General features: G+C 44.9%; 1 protein-coding gene across 1 annotated transcript; it reads right to left on the reverse strand.

Annotated features, from left to right (window-relative positions):
• Positions 1-15648: 15648 nt before the first annotated feature.
• Positions 15649-16632, reverse strand: LOC133357631 (olfactory receptor-like protein OLF4). Its single transcript, XM_061575689.1, has one exon. The coding sequence runs from the start codon at positions 16630-16632 to the stop codon at positions 15649-15651; it is 984 nt and encodes a 327-aa protein (XP_061431673.1).
• Between the last annotated feature and the right edge of the window lie 299 nt (positions 16633-16931).

Consider the following 16931-nt stretch of genomic DNA (forward strand, 5'->3'; position numbering starts at 1 on the left):
CTTGCTACATGAGATTGTCACCTTACTCGTGCCCCTTTCTCTCCACAACAGAGCTCATCTGGTTAAAATGATGGCTCTCCCAAAACCCCTACGCCACTTACGAATGGTTCCTTCCTAGATGCCAAGACCCTTCTTTAAAAAAAAACTCCACTCACATATTTCCTTAATCTGGAACCGTAAACTCGCGCGGATATATTTTATCACTCCCTTACCCTCCTTGCGAAGGCAAGTAGCATGGCTCTCCCTGACCTGTTCAAATACTGTAAAAGGTGGGAGGAGGGGTCTGTGAGTCCATGGTCCCTTTATAATAATTCCCTCTCATGGACCAAAGATATGCCCCTGAGCATCAAATCGGTGTGGACAGTTTCCTCTCCACTAGGGATATGTAGGGACAAAAATATTCCCCTCCCAACGCATTTTCTTAGAGTGTCCCTGCTATAGGATAACCCTCCGTTGAAAATTGGAGAAAGGAGATAAGTTGGCCCAGCTGGAAAGTGGCAGGACTGGAAAAAGTTGGTGACATCTTGTCCGAAGAAGGCAACTTGTTATCCTTTGGAACAGCTACAAGCAAGATACAACATTTACCCAGACACATTTATTTAGTACCTACAGATAAAGGACGTCATCACCAAAACCCCAGACAAGAACTTTGGCCATTCTGTATGCGTGATAATAGACTGGCTAGAGACACGGAAAGTCAATATAGTGCCTCGTGGACGGTGAGGGATTTCAGACTAGAACTACCACTAAAAAACTCTGGAATAAACATCTGGGCCAAGATATCCCCCAGCGTAACTGGATCCAAATCTGGCGGGCCCCTTTCTCTGGCCCAAGATCGCTACCACTAATCTCATCCAATTCAAATTTATGCACGGCACCTATTTGACCAATGAGAAGAGAGCCAAGTTCATAGACGCCTCTCCAGACTGCCCTCGATGCCCTCCTCACACGGTTCAGATGTACCTTCATGCCTTTTGGTCATATATAGACATTTGACTCAGATATAAGGAACGTTTTTTTACAATATCTGTGGTACTAGACAGCTCCTCAATTGAATCAACCCTGTGGGGTCTGAAACCAAACGGTGTATCAAAACACCAGTTAGGCATTACCGTCAGAAATTTTTGCATAACCATGCCATTGAAATCGCTCACAGCAATTACTGCAATTCAATCAAAACATATAACAAGGCTGTAAAACAAGGCTAACTTAAGGCCATGTGCATACTCGTGTGTAAGGCATGTTGAACTTCTTTCGTACCGTACACAGCCAATCATGCTAATCGGAGGTGCACTGGTTATACGCGGATTGTAAGAGCATTATCGTGCCAACATTATCTTGTGCCTCATGATATTTAACATTTCAAATAATCACCGCAAATACCACTATCATAATGTTAACTAAACATTACTGTTACGTTTATCTGGCGGCTTTGGGAGCGAGGGGTTGCCGGATTTTCACGTAATAATTTCAAATAGCTTATTTTTGCACATTCTTGTACATTGTAGGGGTGTTTATATTTGTTTACGAAATGAAATGGGCATAATAGACATATAAATAGACAAAAATAAATATCCTACTTTAAAAAGTTACCTATTTACTGTGTCGTACTTACCACTGCAATATCGAAGACTCTACATGGGGTGATGTACATACGTGCAGTATTTTCTTTGTTTCATTTGTATGTAGTGTATAATGTACTGTATATATCATATTTAACACCAAAATCAAGGACACCTAGTCTTTTGTCACGCACATGGCGCCGATCACCGGATTGGTTGCGGCCTTCGGAACGGTTTTGCCGGTTTCGCCGGATCGGCCTGGGACCTCCGGAAAATGTTGGAAGCTGGATTATTGCACGGTCTCAGATAATTATTGATGATCAACTGTAGATGACAATCTAACTGACGATTAAGCAGATTTACGTTCGATTGCAGGAAGCTCTAAAGGGTTGCTGGCCCATAAGAACACGGGAATCCGAGCTCGAACCAACGGCGCTCACCGCTCCCCACGTACAGCGCACACCATCACCAAGGAGTACACTCTCACCGTGCAATTGCTCACAGTGGGATGTGTAACACTTCCCAACTTGTAGAGCGTATGTCCAGTCCGGTGGCTACACATTAATTGTTTAAAATAAAGAAAATCATTCACTTCAGGTGTCAACGCGTGCACAATAAATGGACCCGGAGACTTCTTGCAGGTAGGTTTCTTTTAAATTGGTATTCAAGCTCGAACCTCAGCTCATGTACGCAAAAAGTAACACTTTTACTTTAATCTTGATTTACTTTAGCCCGTTTCTGCCTGCCTCGCGGATTGGCGGCACCTTCACCGCTGTGAATGTGAAGTTGGTTTCGCGCCAAGATCACGGCGGGAGAGGGTAGGGCCTGTGGTGGCGTGTTGACCTGCTCGGGGAAGTGTTGAGCTCTCGTCAACAATTCTGGCTTGGGGATGCAGTTTGTAGTATCCTGATTATATTATAATAGAGTGGGGGGGGGGGGGAGGTGGATTCTTTCCGACTCTTGACACCATGTGCCACGCATGCACTTCTGGTATATATTATTATGTCGGTACGAGGGGGCTTTTACGGTACGGCAGTGCAGCGAGAGTGGAGTAATGGGTTGTGAAGTCGTGAGGAGTTGTGGTGACAGATCGGCGGGGAATTTGATAATGGATGGTCACATGACAATGGATGGCGAGGGACGGCGCGGTGGATGAGGGTGAGTATGTAGGGGGGGTATGGAAAGTTGTAAGAAAACGTTAGAAATGGGAGCATGGGCAGACAGGCTAGAGCATGGGTCGGCAACCAGGAGAACGAGAAGAGGAATTAATTCGAATTCGGTGAAAAAACCCCTCAATATTTCAATCAATGTGAATATGAGACGGTCCTTCAATAGAAAACTTCACGAAACAGCCCTTAAGAGCCGTATGTGGCTGCTGAGCCGCGGGTTGTCGACCCCTGGGCTAGAGGGAGGCCGTTTTTAAATCCTTTATATTAAGTTCGCTTGCTTGCTTGCTTGCGTGCTTGCGTGCTTGCTTGCTTGCTTACGACCGTGCAAACCTTTCGGTCGTTTTTTAACCCACTTCCCGTGATCCAATCGAGCTGACATTTTGCACACAGACTCGTTGTGCGAGACAATTAATGTTCGTGAAAATTTTTTTCCAAAATTTTACACTGTTTAGGGAAAACAAATTAAATATTTAATTACCAATTTTTTAATACTGCAGACAATCATCTGACCCATAGGTGGCAGCCATCTCAAGCCAGAGGACGAGAGGACTCTAGCCGCCACGCATATAAAGGATTTAGAGTGAAAAACTTTGTTTTTACGGGTTATACTTATTCATAATTCTCTTGCAGCTGTGTTCACCCCGACAGTACCGTTGCTGAGCATCGATTAGGTGTAATGTACACTCATTACACACAAAGTGCTTGCCACAAATGAACCACAACACATTTGCTGATCTCGTCAAGGAGCATCAACCATCATCATCTTTGCCACAGCGGCTTCTGGCTAACCGTCCAACAAAGGAGGTCACCGCGTTGCGCGCTTTCAGATGCGCTTCGGCGGCCGTCTGGAACGCTCTTCCGTCTGATATTTGGAAGCCACTGGGGCTATGCACTGTTAAATTTTGATTTAAATCGCATTTCTTTACAACTGATTTTTGTGTTAAGTGTCTTGTCCTATCCCCCGCAGCTCCGATTAGTAGGGTTGACTACGTACTGTGCGAAAGAAGTTCGACACACATACAGTGAGGGAAAAAAATATTTGATCCCCTGCTGATTTTGTACGTTTGCCCACTGACAAAGAAATGAGCAGTCTATAATTTTAATGGTAGGTTTATTTGAACAGTGAGAGACAAAATAACAACAAAATCCAGAAAAACGCATGTCAAAACTTTATTATTTGATTGGCATTTTAATGAGAGAAATAAGTATTTGACCCCTCTGCAAAACATGACTTAGTACTTGGTGGCAAAACCCTTGTTGGCAATCACAGAGGTCAGACGTTTCTTGAAGTTGGCCACCATGTTTGCACACATCTCACTCCTCTTTGCAGATCTTCTCCAAGTCATTAAGGTTTCGAGGCTGACGTTTGGCAACTCGGACCTTCAGCTCCCTCCACAGATTTTCTATGGGATTAAGGTCTGGAGACTGGCTAGGCCACTCCAGGACCTTAGTGTGCTTCTTCTTGAGCCACTCCTTTGTTGCCTTGGCCGTGTGTTTTGGGTCATTGTCATGCTGAAATACCCATCCACGACCTATTTTCAATGCGCTGGCTGAGGGAAGGAGGTTCTCACCCAAGATTTGACGGTACATGGCCCCGTCCATCGTCCCTTTGATGCGGGGAAGTTGTCCTGTCCCCTTAGCAGAAAAATACCCCCAAAGTATAATGTTTCCACCTCCATGTTTGACGGTGTGGATGGTGTTCTTGGGGTCATAGGCAGCATTCCTCCTCCTCCAAACACGGCGAGTTGAGTTGATGCCAAAGAGCTCCATTTTGGTCTCATTTGACCACAACACGCTCACCCAGTTGTCCTCTGAATTATTCAGATGGACATTGGCAAACTTCAGACGGGCATGTATATGTGCTTTCTTGAGCAGGGTGACTTTGCGGGCGCTGCAGGATTTCAGTCCTTCACGGAGTAGTGTGTTACCAACTGTTTTCTTGGTGACTATGGTCCCAGCTGCCTTGAGATCATTGACAAGATCTTCCCGTGTAGTTCTGGGCTGATTCCTCACCGTTCTCATGATCATTGCAACTCCACGAGGTGAGATCTTGCATGGAGCCCCAGGCCGAGGGAGATTGACACTTCTTTGTGTTTCTTCCATTTGCGAATAATCGCACCACCTGTTGTCACCTTCTCACCAAGCTGCTTGTCGATGGTCTTGCAGCCCATTCCAGCCTTGTGTAGGTCTACAATCTTGTCCCTGGCATCGTTGGAGAGCTCTTTGGTCTTGGCCATGGTGGAGAGTTTGGAATCTGATTGATTGATTGTTTCTGTGAACAGGTGTCTTTTATACAGGTTTTAAGCTGAGATTAGGAGCACTCCCTTAAAGAGTGTGCTCCTAATCTCAGCTCGTTACCTATATAAAAGACACCTGGGAGCCAGAAATCTTTCTGATTGAAAGGGGGTCAAATACTTATTTCCCCCATTAAAATTAAAATCAATTTATAAAATTATTGACATGCGTTTTTCTGGATTTTTTTGTTGTTATTCTGTATCTCACTGTTCAAATAAACCTACCATTAAAACTATAGATTGATCATTTCTTTGTCAGTGGGCAAACGTACTAAATCAGCAGGGGATCAAATACTTTTTTCCCTCACTGTATACCTACAGAGCTACCGCCGTTAATACCGCCGTCTGCGGGCCTGCCAGAGGAGGTCCCCGTGGAGGCCCAGTCTCCTCCCGGAACACCGCCGGTTACGGAGGCAGACGCCACAGGGAGCAGTGGCCCTACGCCGGCGGGATGGTGCATCGCCGGCTCCAGCGGCTGACGCCACACGTGGAAGCGGCCCGGCGGCGGGCACGCGCTCGCGGGGCGGGCGCGTACGCTGACGGACAGTGGAGCCAGCCTCTTCCATCTCACCGTCACCACCGCTTGCAGGGCTGGGTGGTGTCTATGGCCAGACATTGTCTTGTACCGGCCTACCTTAATGTTGTATTCGTGTTTGTTCTAGCGGTCGGTCAAGCTTCTACGCTCAGGGGTTACTTGCGTTCGTTGTCATCGTGACTTCCCGCCAGGGGGAGGGGGGGGGGGCCGGTCACGGAGTAGTTGCAGCCGGGTTGGCTGGGTTTTTTTCCCGGGGGGGAGGCGGGGGGTGATGTTGAGGAGTAGAGTGGTGACGTCATGTCACACTCGCCACGAAAGGAAGTGACGTCAGCCAGACCTGCCGGTAGGGTGACGAGGAAGCAAATGCGTGACATGTTAGGGGTCTTAACCGGGAGCCATGATCGTGAGGGGTGGGGGAGTAGGGACCCAGGGTAAGGGAGAAATAGCGCCAGGCTAGGGGGCTACTTTACCCGGCTGGCCGAGTTGGCTGAACCCTCGGTCAGTGCTGAGGGAAGAGCCTGAAAGCCGGGTAGAGCATAGGGAATTCCCAGTACCCTTTCCCCTGGGGAGATTAGCTTAGCACACAGTTGTGTTAACCCTTTCCCCAAGTTAGACGTAAGCCCATAATAAACAGTTAGGCGTAAGCCCATAATAATCAGTTGGTGTTAGCCCCTACACAACTTGCCTTCGCGTCGTTCTTCACACCTCAACACATGTAAAAGAACATCCTCTCGCATATTGCAGTATTGATTAATCCTTCTGGTGCATACCGAAATATTTGACTTGACCCTGTAGAACTCATACATGGAGAGAGCATAGCAGACGTAATTGTTGTGCTGAAACCGATGGTTCCTGCCAAGTATTCGATTTTGGAAATAGTTCAGTGGCATGATATTTACCAGACGATTTTCATTCAATCCATTTTGGCCATTTGTAAAGCGATAGAACCAGGACAACTCTTCGGCCTTCAACTCATGTGCCTCATTGACAATGTTATCCGTAGTGCTGTGCTTGATCTCGTTAAGGTTGCGTCACTTTGAGGAACTTCTTGTAGCACTGCATCTTCTTTTGGCTCATGGCCATTGATTGGCAACAAAACTGAAGTCCTAACAGGCAAAGTATCAACAGCTGATCCTGTTCTGGCAGCGCTCGTCTGTTCATTACGTCTACTGTAAACTATTGGGGTTCGAATTATGTAATTTTTGGGCTGGACCTCAATGAAATCCAAAGTGTACACTGCATTCTTGCTTATACCAACTGCTCCCTTGCAAAACTATAATAGTTAATTGATGGTATCACACTTGAAGACAAAGCAGGTTCGTTCACTGATGGTGCTCCCTTTACTCCACAAGAATGGCAATCACAGAAATGAAATTTGTCACCATTCTGGAACACTACATAGCATTTGCAGATTGCTATCAAAATTCTAGCACAATGATGATTGAGCAGCTACTGAAAACCATTCAGCAACTTGAAGCCAATCTCAAGAATGTTCCGTTTGTCATCCAGATTTTCAAAAATTGATGGAGCATAATCATATTCTATTGAAAATTAATTTTTTAACATGATATAGTCGTTGTGGTTGACAAAGTTTTTCACGTTCAGAAAGCCGGACTCTGGATGGTGGTGTTGGACATAGCGAAGAGCATTCTAGTTCTTCTTGGTTCTTTCAGTAAAGTCACGTAGAAGGGGAATAATAAAATGATAAAAATAAAACATAATAAAATACAATTCTCACAACGTTTCGGCCACAACGCAAGCCTGCGACCTCGAGCTCCTCACGGAGCCCTCATTATATGCTCCCGGGCTGGGGCTGGCTCCGCCCTTAGACCCGCCAACCTTCCAGGCCTCTCGAGCTCCTTCTCGAAGGTTCCCAAGAGCCCCTCAGAACCACGTGACCGCTCCACGACCCCCGTCCAACAGTGGCCCCCTTCCAGTATCGTCCGGTCACGTGATGTCATGTCAACCAAATCACGAATGTTATGTACTGTGTTGAATCGTACCTGGATCTTGTGTTTGCTCATGATTTTGGAAATCTTTTTGTGGGCACACACGAAATTGATTTTGCCAAGACGAAGGTACTCTGCAAACCCACTGGCTATCAACAAAGATTCATTCATGAAGCCATCTAGATATATAAACACAGACAATTTCAACCGAGAAGATGGGTAAAAACTGAGCAATCATTGGAAGGATGTCATTAACCAGTTTAGGTTATAACTGGCTGTGATGTTAAGGATTAAATTTACAAATGACATTGGCAAATGTGACAAAATCTAGTACTAATTTTCTGCTTCAAAATATATGTTTAATGGAAGCTTTATTATGTTAAGTGAGAAAACAAGGTTGTTCCAAAACGTTGGTGCTGCAACGGCAATTCTTGGTCTTGGGATAGTTAAAAGGCAATTAGATGGACGCATTAGGTTTCTTTAATGTGACAGTGGGATGAATGCATTATCTAAGTACTAGCGGTAAGTACCCGGCGTTGCTCGGGCGAAAAAGACAGACACACACATGGATTTACACACAGACATGGACCCACACACATAGAAACACATCGACTTAGACGCACACACATCTATATGGTTAAACCCAGGATGGATCGCTAGCAGGCCAGCCTAAATGTTTCTCACCGGCGAAGATGTTCCATTAGGGGGTGCACGTTTCACAAGCACAGAGAAGGGAGGGAATTACTGTGGCCGAGAAGACCTGGAGCTTCATGCGGAGCGAGAAACCAGGTAGCTTCCACACAGTATAACGCAGCCAATGAAAAGATAGCGGCGATCGACTAATTTGGAGTGAGACCTCTGCTGTTAAACCGGAGCCGGTCATGAGCACACTGCCCAGGTATGGGAATCTCGGCAATCTCTCCACAACTGCCACATCACCAATTGTAAGTTGTGGGGGTGGATTGTTCGATGTACAAAATACCCAGGCAGGTACTTAGTTTTGGTGGGGCTTATGGTAAGGCCCCACCCTCTTAGTGGCAAGCTCCAGGTTCAGCAGCAGTGCCTCCAACTCCTCCTCTGAGTGAGCAGCAATCACCAGAGCATCGGCATACATAACATGGTTGAGCAATAGGGAGCCATCCCTTGACCGCACCCGGGCATCGATCAGCCTCCCATTGTATCTGTACCATATAGTAATTCGTCGGGTACAGCCATTGAAGGCTTCACGATATACGTGGTCAAAAGATATGTAAAATAATGTGGAGGCAGAGGACATCCCTGTCACACCCCAAGGTGTAGAGTGAATGGCTCTGACTGGCGGCCACGTAGTTTGACGCGGGGCCGCTCACCATCATGACGGTCCTTAAGGATCGTGAGCAAAGTTTGAGGGACTCCAAAAGCATGAAGAACAACAACCCAGAGGCCAGGCCTGCTGATGGTATCATAGGCCTTGAGCAGGTCAATAAAGCACGTACATTCACTCACACGCACACATGGACCTACAGACACGCAAAGAAATGGACTTACACTGACTGACATGGAGCCACGCACACAAAGCGACTAACACACACACCCATGGACTGACACACACAGACATATGGACTCACACACACAAACACATGGACTTACACACACACACATATGGACGCACACATGCATAGACATGCACCATGCCTTTAGATACACACACATGGAGTTACACACACATATATCGACGTACACACATACAGCAACTCACACACACAAATTGACGTAAACACACATGTACTTACACACACACATATCGACTAAGACACACACACACATGGACTTACACACACACATATGGACTCACACACGCATAGACATGCACTTTAGATACACACACATGGAGTTACACACACATATATCGACATATACACATACGGCGACTCACACACACACATTGACGTAAACACACATGTACTTACACACACATATCGACTAAGACACACACACATAGACTTATACACACATACATAAACTGACACACACATTGCACTACACACACATAGACATATGGACTGTGACACACAGACAAGTAATTTTGATAGACACACATGGATTAACACACAAATCGACTGACACACATAGACACACAAACGCACATTGACTTACACATTCAGATGGAGCATGCACACACATCGACTCACACACACACATTCACTTACACACACACAAATCGAGTGAAACACACATATGGACTTACACACATATGTGGACTAACACACACACAGCGACTGATACGCACACAAATGGACTGACACACAAACACTTGTATGTACACACACACACGGGGCGTTGTCCGTTTGAAACAGACAGACACACACATGGACTTACACACAGACATGGACCCACACACATAGAAACCCATGGACTTACACGCACACAAACAAAAGATCCCCCACATAGCATGTGACAGACTGTAGAGGCAAGAGCTGTTAGCGAGCACCTATGAAGGCCGGAACGGCACATGAGGGGGTGGGTGGCCAGCACCACGCCCGACCGCCTTTGTCTCTCCAGTGGCAATGTTTACATACCACACCAGGTACTCAATTGAGGCCGAGTCGACCTAGGGGAGAACCAGGACCGGTTCAGATAATCGTCACTGGTGTTGGCCGTGAGCGGGAATCGAACCCAGGTCAGCAGGTTCATAGCGCAGCGCGCTAACCGCTACACTACCGCTCCCCACACGCACACAAACACATATGGACTCACACACACAGACATGGACTTTAGGCACACACATGTAGTTTCTGCACACGAACATTATAATTGTAATATTAGGCAACTTATTAGTTTCAAAATAGTAAAGAATGAAGCAGAGTTGTTATGTGCACACAAACATTTTCATTGAAATATTTGTAAACTTACTTGTTTAATAATAGTAAACAATAAACGTGAGTTCTTAGCGAAAGATGCAATAAAATTGTACTTTTCATTGGCGTGGTGACGCCTCGTCCTGTGCAGAGCCCGCGGCCTCGCCTAGATTGGCAAGCCGGAGGAGGTGAGACATTGGCAGGCTGCGGGCTGGGCCGCTACCCCCCACCCCCCATCATCCCGCCGCCCTCGCCAGAATAATACTATGTAAGCGCTTTAATACTATTAAATCAATATCTAAGGACTTTATAGCAGTAACTGCACGCATTGGGGTGGGGGGAAGAGGACATGACACTGTGAAGAGAAATCGGCAGCGTGATATGTATATTTATTTTATGTTAAACGCGTAAAATAAAATGTCCCCCGTGAGCTGGAGTGAACGCGCATCACTTGGCAGGGTCCGCCCCCCCCCCCCAGGCAATTGTCTTGAGTTGGTACAGTCAATTGTGCTGCTATAAGTAAATAATTAAAATAAGAATGCCACGAATTAGTTAGTTAAACGACTTTAAAGTTTACGGACGTAAAAACAGAATAGCCTATTCCCACCACGGGGCTTAGGGCGTGCGGCTGGCAAATTATTTCGTTCTTAAACCCCACCATCCGAGAGCCAAATCCCTCGCAAGCGCGCGTGGAGACTTTTATATATAAGGAGAAAAAAAGAGAAAGATCAACATGAATTCCATTTTATTATTTTTGAGATGACAAATATGGGGTCCGAATGTCGGTTTTGAATAAATTAGTCAACCCAAGTATATGAAGCACTCAATTATGTTGTTTATGATATCAGTAATAGGTGAAGATAATGAAACTGGATTTTTGTTTAAGGAAAATACCATGATTTTCACTTTTTCAGCATTTAGGAGCAATTTTAGTGTTGATAATAATTGATGTTGAATTAAATAAAAATCGTTGGAGATTTTGTTTGACTTCGCTAGGAGATTTACCTGATACTAGCATGAGCGTCATCAGCTCAGTCCAGTTTGTTAGATATTTCCCATGCGCACAATGAACCGTGAAAAAGTTATTGAACTCGTGCTTATTCAGCCCCTGCTGAACAAGATTCCCACGAAATGCTGCCAGTTTGGGTTGCAAGAAGCAAAGCTGCATCTGCTCTCTCGCTCCGGCATCATTTCCCGAACATCCGAGTAGCACGGTTGGCTACATATCGTGCGAATGAAGTTCAAAATACATACCTCATGTCAAGCAGAAAAAAATTTCACCCACCTCCACTTTGGGCTTTCAATGACCTCATCCCATTACCTCTTTGCATGTTGACTGCATATTTTTTTGGGGGGGTGCTCTTGAGTAACCTGGTTCTGCACAACAGCCACATGACTAATGGCTGCCTGATGCAGGCCTGCTAAGTGTGAAATACAGGTTTGTTTACATTTATTGTGTTTCAAAATACGTTGCAATTGCCATCGATCTACAGCGCCTCGTATCTTTATTTCTAATGTCCAACACACGTTTAACCGGCTGAAGAAAATGTATTTCCAATGCTTGTCCATGAGCATATTTATTTTATTTTTAAACATTCAACAACAGTGAGATCGATTAATTTCAAAGGCACTTTTAAATAATTGTTAAATCGTTATTCTACCAATACATGCAAGCATACGTAAGCGACATCAGACGTTTAAAATGGGGAGATTCTTTAACACCGAAATGATCAATTTAAGCTGATATAGGTGTATGGTGCTGCTTCTAGGTTACCTCGGCCTAAAATAATTACCCAACATTGTGTCCAGATGAGCATGCAAAAGATGGTAAACCCTAATGTGACCATACTGATCAACGTCTATAATGTCTGCGACAAGTACATCACATTTTCTCAACATAGAAATTCGCAATTCATCCATATTTGTAGTACGAGTAACTCTCGATTCCCTGTAGCAGTAAAAACACGCCAAAGTCTAGGTGGTGTTCTAACCACTCGTCTACACAGCTAAACTATAGCTGCATAGAATGTTAAAACAGCCTAATATTCATTGTTCAGTTTTATAAAGATCTGTGTCAGCAAATATTTTTTACGAATTTATTTGCAATCTACAAATAAAGTAATATATCTAAAAAAGCTTTACGATATACGATGAAAACTTAATAATTATCCGACAAATATGAATTGTATTTTTCCAATGAAAATTACAGGTATAATCTTTGGTTCTTTCGGTAAAGTCACGTAGAAAAACAAATAATAATAGAATACGACGTTTTTGTTGCAACACAAGCAACCGTCATCAGGTAAGAATTAATGATAAAACACAGACACGGAAACAACAAAGGCAGAGAGAGACACACACAAAGACACACCAAGACAAACAGAAGGACAACGACTCTGTGCCGAGGCCGTAAATAGAGAGACGGGGGGACGGGCCGCGGCAGAGAGAGGACTGCGGAGGCGGACAAACGAGTGGAGCAGTGTGGAATGCCAGACCACAGTGGCCGGAGGAGAGACAATGGTTTAGAGCAAGAAAATCGAAAGTTTGATAAAACAATTTTAGTAAAATTAAGAAGTGTAATGCAATGCAACACAGAGGCTTGGATTAACGCACAGTTAACGCATAGCCTTGTTGATTAACGTTCTCCCAAAGATTGCTAAATTAGAAGTAAAGTGTGAGTTGTGAGTAGACCCTCCCCGTAGCATGTGTGTCTACCTATGTTGTTGCTGTGTTTGTGTATGTCTCTCTCTGCATGTTGTTTGGCTGTGTTGTTTCCGTGTCTGTGTTTTATCATTCACTAGATGTACTACCCGGCTTCGCCCGGGTCTTGGATCCACGACGCTAGGCCGCCTTTGTCTCCCCAGTGGCGATGTTCATACGCCACAGCAGTTACTCGTTTTGAGGCTGAGTCGACCTAGGGGAGGCCCAGGACCGGTTCAAATAATCGTGACCGGTGGTGGCCGTGAGTGGGAATGGAACTCGGGTCTCCGGGTTCGTAGCGTGGCGCGCTAACCACGACACTACAATGCTGAATGGCCGTGTTGGGTGGTGGAGGGTTACAACACATTAATAAATAAGGCGATCGAAAGGCAATAACGTTGTTTATGATTAATGGTCGCGAAAGGCCACGTGTTACAAATTGACAAACTTTACTTAATAAGCAGGCTACAGTGTACATGATAGACTGCCAGTACACCCACCCAGCTGAATAAGCAGGCTGCAGTCTACATAATAGACGGGCAGTACGCTAAACCAGCTTAATGACTATTTGTACAAAGAACATTTAAAGAATCGATTATAATAACCAGGCTACAGTATACATTATAGACTGTCAGTACGCTCACCCAGCTTAATGAGTATTTGTACAGTCACCATTTAAAGAATAGATTATTGGCGCGTAGGGTTTGAAAGTAATACAAATTGCACACATTGTGTTGGGGGGGGAGTGAAGAGTACGTGAAACTTTGATGAATTTACCTCAGACTCGCGTGGTGGGTGTCGAGGCCTAGTAACGTGCAGAGCCTCCGGCCTCGCCTAAATTTCCCACCCGGCAGAGGCAGGGTACGGGTGGCGGTCCCCCCCCCCCCCCCCCCGCGCTACAATAATAGTGTCTAATCGCTATTATTTAATTATCTACGGAGCCTATAACAGTAATAGAACACATTGGGGTGGGAGGGGACTGAAGAGGACGTGAAACTGTGATGAATTAACGTCAGAGTCGCGTGTTAATGCGTGCGCCTATTTTTAACGGGAATTAAAAATGGCGAATGCGTCGCTAGCCGTTGGCAGGGGCAACCGCCGGACCAATCGTGTGTCGCAATGCAGGGGCAACCGCCGGACCAATCGTGTGTCGCAATGCAGGGGCAACCGCCGGACCAATCGTGTGTCGCAAATCCCTGACATTTCATCCAATGAAACTGCGTATGGTCCGGCGACACACAGACACACAGACAGAAAGACAGATTCACGATTTTATATATATAGATTCTTACCCGATGATGGTTGCTTGTATTGCAACCGAAACGTCGTATTTTATTATTATTTGATTTTATTTTCTACGTGACTTTACCGAAAGAAACCAAAAGTAATTCTTGCAGTCACTAAAGCTTAGACTCTAGTTACAATAATATCAGTTCTACCTAACATTCTAGCAAAGGCAGTTGTATGATTAACTGTTATTGAGCTATTCTTTGGTTCTTTCGGTTAAGTCACGCCTAAAGATAAAATAATAAATTAAAATAAAAGCATATTACGACGTTTCGATTGCAACACAAGCAATCATCATCAGGCAAAAAAAGAGATAGCAACAAAAAATCTAACTAGAAAACTATAGACAGACATACAAGCAGACAGACATCACACGGACACACAGAGAGAGGACACATATCGGCACAAAGAGAGGGGTCGTTTCTGTGACGGTCTCTTAAATATAGAGAGGGGGGCAGGGACGGAGAGAGGGAGGGGGCAGAGAAAATTAGCATATCAATGAGTGGCAAAGTGCTGCTGCTACTCTAGTAAGATGACGACGTGGCACGGCACGCAAGCTTGTAAATTAGGAGAAAGGCACACTAAAATTAAATAACCTCGCAAAATATCGAAATGTGTGAGAGTCGGTCAACACACAATTAACGCATAGCCTGGTTGATTACGTATCTCAAAGATTGCTAAGTTAGAGTTTAAGTGTGAAACTTCCAAAGAGAGGACACAAGGAGAGAGAACAAATAAACTCTAACTTAGCAATCTTTGAGATACGTAATCAACCAGGCTATGCGTTAATTGTGTGTTGACCGACTCTCTGTGTTGTATTACATCACATTTCGATATTTTGCGAGGTTATTTAATTTTAGTGTGCCTTTCTCCTAATTTACAAGCTTGCGTGCCGTGCCACGTCGTCATCTTACTAGAGTAGCAGCAGCACTTTGCCACTCATTGATATGCTAATTTTCTCTGCCCCCTCCCTCTCTCCGTCCCTGCCCCCCTCTCTATATTTAAGGGACCGTCACAGAAACGACCCCTCTCTTTGTGCCGATATGTGTCCTCTCTCTGTGTGTCCGTGTGATGTCTGTCTGCTTGTATGTCTGTCTATAGTTTTCTAGTTAGATTTTTTGTTGCTATCTCTTTTTTTGCCTGATGATGATTGCTTGTGTTGCAATCGAAACGTCGTAATATGCTTTTATTTTAATTTATTATTTTATCTTTAGACGTGACTTAACCGAAAGAACCAACGAATAATTCCTGCAGTCACGAAAGCTCCATAATTAAGATTGTTATTGAGCTTATGGCTGGACTCTTAAAATTGGGTTTAACTTATGGACGAAACTTTCAAAAACCTTGGGAATAGTCTTCTTATAAGGAATGTATGTTTACAGGACGTCATTATTCCTTTCCTTAGCTCTTTAGTGCGAAAAAAATATATAAATGCATTTGCCATGGGTATAGCAAGGATGCCGAACTGGAAAAAGCACCTTACGTTTCGGACTATGGGAGTTTTGAGATCTTGAATGTATCGAGCAATTAATGTGGAACCCAAGGTAGAGATGAAAAATATCAAGAGCGCCAAGAAGTGTGTCAGCAAAGTGTTCAAACCATGCTTGGTAATCTCAGCTGATCGTTTAATTCGACACTCAATGAAAATCTTGAAGTAGCTGTAGCTAATAAAAATAAGCGGTAAGAAAAACAACAACACCGTTAGCGCCGTCCCATATGCATTGCTAACCTTGATGTCTGATTCAGCCAATACAATGACGCCCATGTGATCACAAAATATCCCCTGGATTTTCCGATTGTCATCGCTGAAGTTTAGCGGCGTGACGAGCAGCGCGAGTGCCATGCAGGCTGGCGAGGCAATCACCCAAATCAGCACCAAGACTCCGAGCGTCTTCTTGGCTGTGACGATGGTGTGATAGCGCAGCGGGTGACAGATGGCCACGTAACGGTCAAAAGCCATGAGCGATAGCGTCAGCGACTCGAAATTGGCGAACACGTGAACGCAAAACATCTGCACGAGGCAAGACTCGTACAGGATTTTGGTGTCGCCCGTCAGCAGGATTTGCAGCTGCTTGGGCACGGAGCTGGTGCAGCCGATGATGTCGACCAACGCCATGTTTCCCAGGAACAAGTACATGGGCTTGTGCAGCTCCGGGCACATGAGCACCGCCACGAAGACCAGCAGGTTGGCTACAACTGTGATCACATAGAGAAGCAGGCAGAGGCCAAAGATGACCATTTGCATCGAGTAGGAGGCTTCGAACGTGGAGAGGTAGAATGCCGAGCTGCCGTTCTCCATTGCCGACGCCGAACGACAACTGGTGATAGAATTATATTCACATAAAATATTTATATTAGAAAGCGCAGATGGCAGGGATGTTTAAAATAAATGCTATGGTTTTATACAATACTTTCAGGTTGCGTATATGTTGGGGTAAAGTGTGGATACTCCTGCTTGGTTAGTTTGGAAGAGTAGGCCAATTGCCCTCTAGAGTTAAAAGACAACACGGTATATTAGCCTTGTTCACGTAATGAAGACAAATTGGAATCAAAACGATTAAAAAAGTGGGGGACAAGAGCAAGCAAAGGTTTGGAGTG

The sequence above is a fragment of the Lethenteron reissneri genome, chromosome 58, assembly GCF_015708825.2.
Source record: "Lethenteron reissneri isolate LAM-NWPU_2019-01 chromosome 58, ASM1570882v1, whole genome shotgun sequence".
Classification (NCBI taxonomy): Eukaryota; Metazoa; Chordata; class Hyperoartia; order Petromyzontiformes; family Petromyzontidae; genus Lethenteron; species Lethenteron reissneri.